The sequence below is a fragment of the Phacochoerus africanus genome, chromosome 1, assembly GCF_016906955.1.
Source record: "Phacochoerus africanus isolate WHEZ1 chromosome 1, ROS_Pafr_v1, whole genome shotgun sequence".
Lineage (NCBI taxonomy): Eukaryota > Metazoa > Chordata > Mammalia > Artiodactyla > Suidae > Phacochoerus > Phacochoerus africanus.
The window spans coordinates 12056878-12067702 of record NC_062544.1 but is presented as its reverse complement, the minus strand read 5'-3'; the positions used below and the strand labels follow the sequence as shown (position 1 = coordinate 12067702).

Sequence of the window (10825 nt, the reverse complement as noted above, 5' to 3'; positions counted from 1 at the left end):
GGGGAAAGGGAGAACCCATTTTTAAAAGGTGCACACGGAATTTCACATTCACTGGGTCCCAGGGCAGAGTGAGGTCTCCATAGGAATCTGTGTCAAACCTGACTGCAGTTCTTGGAGGACATCCTGGGAAAACAGGGGTGAACGTGGCTTGTTGTGAGGGAAGGACATTGAAGGCAAAGCTCTCAGGAATATTCAGCAGCCATGCCTTCCTCTGGAGGTGGCCATTTTGGGAAAATCAGGCCCCACGCACTAGTCAGTGGTGAGAAGCCCCAGGGCAAACAACAATCCAGGTGGGATCACAGCCCCACCCCTCAGTAAACAGGCTACCCAAAGACCCCTCAGGCACACAGCTGCCTCTAATCCCATCCAGAGACTAAGCCCCACCCACCAGAGGGATTAGAATCAGCTCCACCTACCACTGGGCCGGCATCAGCCCCTCCCATCAGGAAGCCTACAGCAAGCCCCCATACTCACTTCAGCCACAAGGGAGGCAGATACCAGAAGTAAGAGAGGCTACAACTCTAGTATCTATAAAAAGGTCACCACACCAAAAACCTATCAAAATGAAAAGACAGAGAACTATGACTCAGATGAGGGAGAAAGGAAAAACCCCAGAAAATCAGCTAAGCAATGAGGAGATTCTTAGCCTCCAGGAAAAAGACTTTAGATTGTTGATGCTGAAGATGATCCAAGACATTGGAAATAAACTGGAGGCAAAGATAGATAACTTACAGGAAACACTGACCAAAGAGATACAAGATATAAAACTTAAGAAGAGATGCAAAATACAATAACTGAAATAAAAAACTCACTAGAAGCAGCCAACAGCAGAACACAGGAGGCAAAAGAACGAATAAGTGAGGTGGAGGACAGATTAGTGGAAATTACAGATGCAGAACAGAAAAGAGAAAAATGATTGAAAACAAATGAAGAGAGTCTCAGATAACTCTGGGACAATGTTAAACGCACCAACACCTCTATTATAGGGGTGCCAGAAGAAGGGAGAGAGAAGGGGACAGAAAAAATATTCCAAGAGATAATAGCCAAAAACCTCCCTAACATGGGAAAGGAACCACTCACTCAAATCCAGGAAGCACAACGAGTACCACATAAAATAAACCCAAGGAGGAATACACCAGGACACATATCAATCAAACTAACCAAAATTAAAGACAAAGAGAAAATCTTGAAAGCAGCTAGAGAAAAGAAACAAGTAATACACAAGGGAACCCCAATAAGGTTATAGCAAAATTTTCAGCAGAAACTCTGCAGGCCAGAAGGGAGATATACTTAATGTGATGAAAGGAAAAAACCTCCAACCAAGATTACTTTACCCAGCAAGGCTCTCATTCAGATTTGAAAGAGAAACCGAAAGCTTCACAGATAAGCAAAAGTTGAGAGAATTCAGCAACACTAAACCAGCCTTACAACAAATACTAAAAGATCTTCTCTAGGCAGAAAAGAAAAGACATCAACAGGAAACAAAAATTCCACAAATGACAAGGTTCACCAGTAAAGGTATATATACAGTAAAGATACGAAATCATCCATGCACAATTATACCACCAAAGTCAGAAATCATGAGAAGAGGTGGGTACAAATGCAGGACACTGGAGATGAACTTGTAATTGAGAGAACAACTTAAAACAATCTCATATACATATACACTCTTACATCAAAACTTCAGAATAACTGCAAACCAAAAATCTACCACTGATACACAAACAAGTAATCTCTGGAGAAGAAATACATCTCATAGTAAATAAGTGCATAATCCACAATGAAGGGGGTCATTTGACATCATTCTTGGAATACTGAAGTCTTCTTAGATCTGATTCTGACTTCCTCTCCATCAAAGAATGTATGATAATTATAATTAAATAATGCAACTGTACAATTAAATTTAAAAAACACTATAGAGAATCAAAAATTGAATTCTTTATTACTCAATGAATTTTATTACATTTATAGTTGTAAAACTACCATCACAAGAAAATTTTATAGCATTTCCATCCCAACCCCCAGCCCATCTCCCCACCCCCTCAACCTGTCTCATTTGGAAACCATAAGTTTTTTAAAGTCTGTAAGTCAGTATCTGTTCTGCAAAGAAGTTCATTGTGTCCTTTTTTAGATTCCACATGTCAGTGATAGCATAGGATGTTGGTGTCTCACTGACTGACTTCACTTAGCATGGTAATTTCTAGGTCTATCCATGTTGCTAAAAATGCTGTTATTTCTTTCCTTTTAATAGCTGAGCCATATTCCATTGTGTGTGTGTACCACATCTTCTTTATCCACTCCTCTGTCAATGAACATTTAGGTTGTTTCCATGTCTTGGCTATTGTATAGAGTGCTGCCCATGAATACTGGAGTACATGTATATTTTCGAGTCGTGGTTTTCTCTGGATAGATGCCCAGGAGTGTGATTGCTGGATCAAATGGTAATTCTAGTTCTAGTTTTCTGAGGAATCTCGATACTGTTTTCCACAGTGGTTGCACCAATTGATATTCCCACTAACAGTGTAATAGGGTTCCTTTTTCTCCACACCCTCTCTAGCACTTATTGTTTGTAGACTTTTGGATGATGGGCATTCTGGTGGTTGTGATTTGCATTTCTCTAATAATGAGTGATCTTGAACATCCTTTCATGTGTTTTTTGGCTATCTGTATGTCTTCTTTGGAGAACTGTTTAGATCTTCTGCCCATTTTTTGATGGGGTTGTTTGTTTTCTGACATTAAGCTGCAGGAGGTATTTATAAATTTTGGAGGTTAATCCTTTGTCAGTCACTTCATTTGCAAATATTTTTCCCATTCTGTGGACTATCTTTTTTTGTTTTGTTTAGGGTTTCCTTTGCTGTGCTGAAACTTTTTTTCCTTTTTTTTTTGTCTTTTTGCCATTTCTTCAGCTGCTCCTGTGGCATATGGAGCTTCACAGGCTAGGAGTTCAATCAGAGCTGCAGCCACTGGCCTACACGAGAGCCACAGGAACTCAGGATCTGAGCCGCATATTCGACCTATACCACAGCTCATGGCAACACTGGATCCTTAACCCACTGAGCAAGGCCAGGGATCAAACCTGCAACCTCACAGTTCCTAGTCGGATTTGTTAACCACTGAGCCATGACAGGAACTTTTAAGTTTAATTAAGTCCCATTTATTTATATTTGTTTTTAATGTCATTACTCTAGGAGGTGGATCTGAGAAGACACTGCTGTCCTTTATGTTGGAGAGTGTTTGGCCTATGTTTTCCTCTAAGAGTTTTATAGTATCTGGCCTTATATTTAGGTCTTTAATCCATTTTGAGTTTATTTTTGTGCACGGTGTTAGGAAGTGTTATAATTTTATTCTTTTACATGTGGCTGTCCAGTTTTCCAAGCACCATTTATTGAAGGGGCTGCCTTTTCTCCATTGTATATTCTTGCCTCCTTTGTCAGATTAGTTGATTGTAGGTGTGGGTTCAATTCTGGGTTTTCTATCCTGTTTCAGTGATCTATATTTCTGTCTTTGTGCCAGTACCATATGCTTTTGATGACTGTAGCTTTGTAGTATAGTCTGAAGTCAGGGAGCCTGATTCTGCCAGCTCCATTTTTCTTTCTCAACATGGCTTTGGCTATTCTGGGTCTTTTGTGCTTCCTAACAAACTTTAAAATACTTTGTTCTAGAATTATAAAACATGTTTAAGTTAACACTCAGGATGGCGAGAAAAAGGTAACAGATACACACAAAAAAGCACAGAGATAACAAATAGAAAAAATAAAATAAAATGATGATCTTAAGCCCTAACATAATTAAATTCAAATCAAATGATCAAAATACACCAATTAAAAGAGATCAGCAGAGTGGATGTAAAAAACATGAATCAACTATATGCTGTCATAAAAAACTCACTTCAAGTGTAACAGTATAGGCAGATTGAAAGAAAATAAAGAATGAAAGAATTTTTTTGATTCCTTACTTTTATTCAAGAACTCATTCAAAATGCTACAGATAAAGGAATTTCAATCCTCATCTTCTTCCTCCTCTTCATCTTGATTAATCTAGAAGTAGTGTAATTCATAGCTCTCTTTGCTGTTAGCAATGACACGTAACCAATCACGTAGGTTATTCTTCAAATATTTTTTGGTGCACTCCCGCGGAACAGCTTACCAGGACCGCCAGCCACCTGCAGGAACCTCCGCACCCCAGGAAAGCTAGAACAAGCTTGGCCGGGCCGTGAAAAGATCTGCCTAATTCTCAGACAGTCCTTCCAAGTCTGGCTGCCCTGGGAAAGAGTCTTTTGGGTTCGCAGCAGCCCAGCTAGCTGCTCCATCCCTCTGGAGGTGCTGCACTCCCGCAGAACAGCTGCCCAGCACCGCCAGCCCCCTGCAAGAGTCCCTGCAGCCCAGAAAAGCTACAACAAGCTTGGCCAGGCCATGTAAAGGGCTGCCTACATTCTCAGTCCTTCTGAGTCAGGCTGCCCTGGGGAAGAGCCTCTTGGGTTCTCAGTGACCCAGATAGCTGCTACAACCCTTGGGGGGTACTGCACTCCTGCAGAACACCTGCCCAGCATCATCAGCCCCCTGCAAGAGCCCCACAGCCCAAAAACAACAGAGCAAGCTCTGCCCGGCCAAGTGAAATCTGCTCCCATCGTGGTGTGGATCTCCCAGTCCTTTCTGCCCTCAGGACGTCCTCCTTTGCTTCAAAGAGACCCTGTTAGCCCCATCAACACTCCAGAAAAGCCACACTGCCTCAAAAAAGACTGACCAACAATGCCAGCCCTCAGGAAACATTCCACGGCAATAACAAGGCAAACACTGCCTGGTCACGTAGAGTACAAATCCACCAGGAAAAAGAAAATAACAAGCAAGATGAATAAGCTGAGAAACCACCACCAGTTAAACCAACAGGAGAACTCACCTAAAGCAGTCAACAATGAAACAGATCTCTGCAGTCTGACAGACCTGGAGTTCAAAAGAGAAATAGTGAAAATACTGAAGGAATTAAGAGAAGATATGAACAGTAATGCAGATACCCTCAGAAAGGAACTAAGGGCAGTAAAAACCAGATTGAACAATGCAGAAGAATGAATCAGTGATATGGAAGATAGAATAATGGAAATCACCCAATCAGGTCAGCAGACAGAAAACCAAATCAAAAAACAGGAAAGCAAGATAAGAGACCTATGGGATAATATAAAGCGGGCCAATCTATGCATAATAGAAATTCCAGAAGTAGAAAAAGGTAAGGGAATGGAAAATATATTTGAAGAAATTATAGCTGGAAACTTCCCAAATATAAAGGATACTGAGTTCAAGATACAGGAAGCACAGAGGGCCCCAAACATGTTGAACCCAAATAGACCCACACCAAGACACATCATAATAAAAATGGCAAAAGTTAGTGATAAAGAGAGGATCCTAAAGGCAGCAAGAGAAAAGCAGAATGTTACCTACAAGGGAACCCCCATAAGATTATCAGCTGATTTCTCTACAGAAACACTACAGGCCAGGAGGGAATGGCAAGAGATATTTAAAGTGTTAAAAGGAAAAAATATGCAATCTAGAATACTCTATCCAGCAAGAATATCACTGAAAATAGAAGGAGAAATAAAAATTTTTTCCAACAAACAAAAACTTAAAGAATACTGCAACACAAAACCCAGGTTAAAAGAAATACTGAAAAGGCTTTTCTAAACCAAAAAGAAAGGAAGGAAAGACAGGGAGGAAAAGGAAAAAAAAAGAAGAAGAGGAAGAATGAGGATTGAGGAAGCCAGAGAGAGCAGTCACTCAAATAAGCCAGCATACAGATTTAATTATGAACATGTTTCAAACAAAATAAAATTAAAAAGAAAAAAAAAGAGTCACCAAAATCATAAAATGTGGGCAAGGGATGTTAGGAAATAAATAGACACTTTTTTTTGGTTTGTTTTTTTCTCTTCTGAATTTTAATATAGTAATGAAGTGTTTGAACCTATAGAACCATCAAGCTAAAACACACAATTATAGGAAGGGGTTATCATACTTAAAAAACAGGGCAACCACAAGCCAAAACCAAACATTGCATTGGCAAAAAATGAAAAAAAAACCACTCAAACAGACAATAACTGGAGACCATCCAACCAAAAAAAGAAAGGAAGAATGGAGAACCATAGAATCAACAAGAAAATGAGGTTCAAAATGGCAATAAATAATCATCTATCAATTATCACCTTAAATGTCAATGGACTGAATTCCCCAATCAAAAGACACAGAGCGGCTGAGTGGATAAAAAGGCAAAAACCTTCAATATGCTGCCTACAAGAAGCTCACCTTAGGACAAAGGATACATATAGATTGAAAGTGAAGGGGTGAGAAAAAATATTTCATGCCAATAGACATGACAGGAAAGCAGGAGTTGCAATACTCTTATCAGACAAAATAGACTTTAAAACAAAGGATATAAAGACAGACAAAGAAGGACACTACTTAATGATTAAGGGATCCATCCAAGGAGAGGATGTTACTATCATCAACATATATGCCCCAGACACAGGAGCACCCAGAAACATACAACAAATATTAACAGACATAAAGGGAGAAATCAATGAGAATTCAATCATAGTAGGAGACTTTAATACCCCACTCACACCAATGGACAGATCCTCTAGACAGAAAACCAATAAAGCAACAGAGATCCTAAAGGAAACAATAGAAAAGTTAGACTTAATTGAGATCTTCAGGACACTACATCCAAAAAAAGCAGAATACACATTCTTCTTAAATGCACATCAAACATTCTCAAGAATCGACCACATATTGGGACACAAAACTAACCTCAACAAATTTAGGAGCATAAAAATTATCTCAAGTATCTTCTCTGACCACAATGCCATGAAATTAGAAATCAACCATGGGAAAAGGAAAGAGAAAAAACCTATGACATGGAGACTAAACAACATGCTACTAAAAAGCCAATGGGTCAATGAGGAAATCAAGAAGGAAATTAAAAAATACCTGGAGACAAATGATAATGAAGACACAACTCCTCAAAATCTATGGGATGCTGCAAAAGCAGTGCTCAGAGGGAAATTTATAGCAATACAGGCCTTTCTCAAAAAAGAAGAAAGATCCCAAATTGACAACTTAACCCTCCACCTAAAGGAATTAGAAAAAGAAGAACAAAAAAGACCTAAAGTCAGCAGAAGGAAGGAAATTATAAAGATCAAAGAAGAAATCAATAGAATAGACACTTAAAAAACAATAGAGAAAATTAATAAAACCAAGAGCTGGTTCTTTGAAAAGGTAAACAAAATTGACAAACCCCTGGCCAGACTCACTAAAAAGAGGAGAGAAAGAACTCAACCAAAATTATAAATGAAAAAGGAGAAATCACAACGGATACTGCAGAAATTAAAAAACCCATAAGAGAATACTATGAACAACTATATGCCAACAAATTTGACAATCTGGAAGAAATGGACAATTTTCTAGAATCTTACAGCCTGCCAAAACTGAATCAAGAAGAAACAGACCAACTTAATCAACCAATCACTAGAAATGAAATTGAAGAAGTCATAAAAACACTTCCTACAAATAAAAGTCCAGGACCAGATGGCTTCACCAGTGAATTCTATCAAACATATAAAGAAGATCTGGTGCCCATCCTCCTTAAACTCTTTCAAAAGGTTGAAGAAGAAGAAATACTCCCAAAGATATTCTATGATGCCACCATCACCCTAATTCCAAAACCAGACAGAGATAACACCAAAATAAAAACTATCGGCCAATATCTTTTGATGAACATAGATGCAAAAATTCTCAACAAAATCTTAGCCAACCAAAATCAACAACATAATTATCAAAAAAATTATAAACCATGACCAGGTAGGGTTCATCCCAGGTTCACAAGGATGGTTCAACATATGCAAATCAATCAACATCATACACCGCATTAATAAAAGAAAAGTCAAAAATCATATGATCATCTCAATAGACGCAGAAAAAGCATTTGACAAAGTCCAACATCCATTCATGATCAAGACTCTCACCAAAGTGGGTATAGAGGGAACATCCCTGAACATAACCAAAGCCATTTATGATAAACCCACAGCAAATATAATACTCAATGGGGAAAAACTGAAAGCCTTCTCACTCAAAACTGGAACAAGACAGGGATGCCCACTCTCACCACTGCTATTCAACATAGTTTTGGAAGTCCTTGCCACAGCAATTAAACAAACAAAAGAAATAAAAGGCATCCATATAGGAAGAGAAGAGATCAAACTGTCACTGTATGCAGACAACAAGGACTCAACACCAAAACTCCTTGAACTGATTAATAAATTCAGAAAAGTAGCAGGATATAAGATTAACATTCAGAAGTCAGTCACATTTCTGTATACCAGCAATGAAATATTAGAAAAGGAATACAAAAATGCAATATCTTATAAAATTGCACCTCACAAAAACAAATACCTCGGAATACACCTGACCAAGGAGGTAAAGGACTTATATGCCGAGAACTATAAAACTTTAATCAAAGAAATCAAAGAAGATGTAAAGAAATGGAAAGATATTCCATGTTCCTGGATTGGGAAAATCAATATTGTAAAAATGGCTATACTACCCAAAGCAATCTACAGACTCAATGCAATCCCTATCAAATTACCCAGGACATTTTCCACAGAACTAGAACAAACAATCCAAACACTTATATGGAACAACAAAAGACCCAGAATCACCAAAGCAATCCTGAGAAACAAAAACCAAGCAGGAGGCATCACTCTCCCAGACTTCAAGAAATACTACAAAGCCACAGTCATCAAAACAGTGTGGTACTGGTAAAACAGACAGACAGACCAATGGAACAGAATAGAGAACCCGGAAATAAACCCTGACACCTGTGGTCAATCAGTCTTTGACAAGAGAGGCAAGAACATAAAATGGGAAAAAGAAAGTCTATTCAGCAAGCATTGCTGGGAAACCTGGACAGCTGCATGCAAAGCAATGAAACTAGAACACACCCTCACACCATGCACAAAAATAAACTCAAAATGACTGAAAGACTTAAATATACGACAGGACACCATCAAACTCCTAGAAGAGAACATAGGCAAAATGCTCTCTGACACCAGCATCATAAATATTTTCTCAGGTCAGTATCCCAAAGCAATAGAAATTAGAGCAAAAATAAACCCATGGGACCTCATCAAACTGAAAAGCTTTTGCATAGCAAAGGAAACCAAAAAGAAAACAAAAAGACAACTTTCAGAATGGGAGAAAACAGTGTCAAATCATGCAACTGACAAGGGCTTAATCTCTAGAATATATAAACAACTTATACAACTCAACAGCAAAAAAGCCAATCAACCAATGGAAAAATGGGCAAAAGACCTGAAAAGACTGTTCTCCAAGGAAGATATACAGATGGCCAGAAAACACATGAAACAATGCTCAACATCCCTGATTATTAGAGAAATGCAAATCAAAACTACCATGAGATACCACCTCACACCAGTCAGAATGGTCATCATTAATAAATCCACAAGTAACAAGTGCTGGAGGGGGTGTGGAGAAAAGGGAACCCTCCTGCACTGTTGGTGGGAATGTAAGCTGGTACAGCCACTATGGAGAACAGTTTGGAGATACCTTAGAAATCTATACATAGAACTTCCATATGACCCCGCAATCCCACTGTTGGGCATATATCCGGACAAAACTCTACTTAAAAGAGACACATGCACCCGCATGTTCATTGCAGCACTATTCACAATAGCCAGGACATGGAAACAACCCAAATGTCCATCAACAGATGATTGGATTCGGAAGATGTGGTCTATATACACAATGGAATACTACTCAGCTATAAAAAAGAAGGACATAATGCCATTTGCAGCAACATGGATGGAACTAGAGAATCTCATACTAAGTGAAATGAGTCATAAAGACAAAGACAAGTACCATATGATATCACTTATAAGTGGAATCTAATATCCAACACAAATGAACATCTCCACAGAAAAGAAAATCATGGACTTGGAAAATAGACTTGTGGCTGCCTGATGGGAGGGGGAGGGAATGGGAGGGATCCGGAGCTTGGGGTTATCAGACACAATTTAGGAGTTCCCTCGTGGCGCAGTGGTTAACGAATCCGACTAGGAACCATGAGGTTGCGGGTTCGGTCCCTGCCCTTGCTCAGTGGGTTAACGATCCGGTGTTGCCCTGAGCTGTGGTGTAGGTTGCAGACGCGGCTTGGATCCCGAGTTGCTGTGGCTCTGGCGTAGGTCGGTGGCTACAGCTCTGATTCAACCCCTAGCCTGGGAACCTCCATATGCCGCGGGAGCGGCCCAAGAAATAGCAACAACAACAAAAAAGACAAAAGACAAAAAATAAATAAATAAATAAATAAAAAATCAGACACAATCTAGAAAAGATTTTCAAGGAGATCCTGCTGAGTAGCATTGAGAACTATGTCTAGATACTCATACTGCAACAGAACAAAGGGTGGGGGAAAAATGTATACATGTAAGGATAACTCGATTCCCTTGCTGTACAGTGGGAGAAAATAAATTAATTAATTAAAAAAATTGTTTTGGTGAGATATTTCAAATACCTTTTGGAAAAAGTAACCTCGGAATTTATAGTAATCTTGCTTTTGCTTCTTTCGATTGCTACAACCCCTCCTCCAAAGTTTCCAGCTTTTCCATTCACTTTGATTCTTTCCTGAAGAAACTGTTCAAAATTGGCCGCATCCATGATTCCATCTTCCACTGGGTGTGTGCAATCAAGAGTGAATTTAAGAACCTGCTTCTTTTTTTTGCCCCCTTTCGCCACAAGCTTTTTCATTGGCGCCATGGCGGCAGCGGAGG

At 39.2% G+C, this 10825-nt stretch overlaps 1 protein-coding gene across 1 annotated transcript; it reads right to left on the bottom strand.

Moving 5' to 3' along the window:
* Positions 1–4037: 4037 nt before the first annotated feature.
* Positions 4038–10811, bottom strand: LOC125111590 (60S ribosomal protein L22-like). The gene is made up of 2 exons (XM_047753585.1): positions 10555–10811; positions 4038–4125 (listed from the first exon to the last, which is right to left on the bottom strand). Exons 1-2 carry the CDS (start codon positions 10809–10811, stop codon positions 4038–4040), a joined length of 345 nt encoding a protein of 114 aa, XP_047609541.1.
* Between the last annotated feature and the right edge of the window lie 14 nt (positions 10812–10825).

What these genes read in the sequence shown, in the direction of transcription:
- LOC125111590 (XM_047753585.1), bottom strand. Translation starts at nt 10,811, where the DNA reads ATGGCGCCAATGAAAAAGCTTGTGGCGAAAGGGGGCAAAAAAAAGAAG. An exon ending in AAAAGGTATTTGAAATATCT is followed by an intron (nt 4,126 to 10,554) that starts CACCAAAACAAT and finishes TCCGCGGGAGTG; the next exon opens with CACCAAAAAATATTTGAAGA.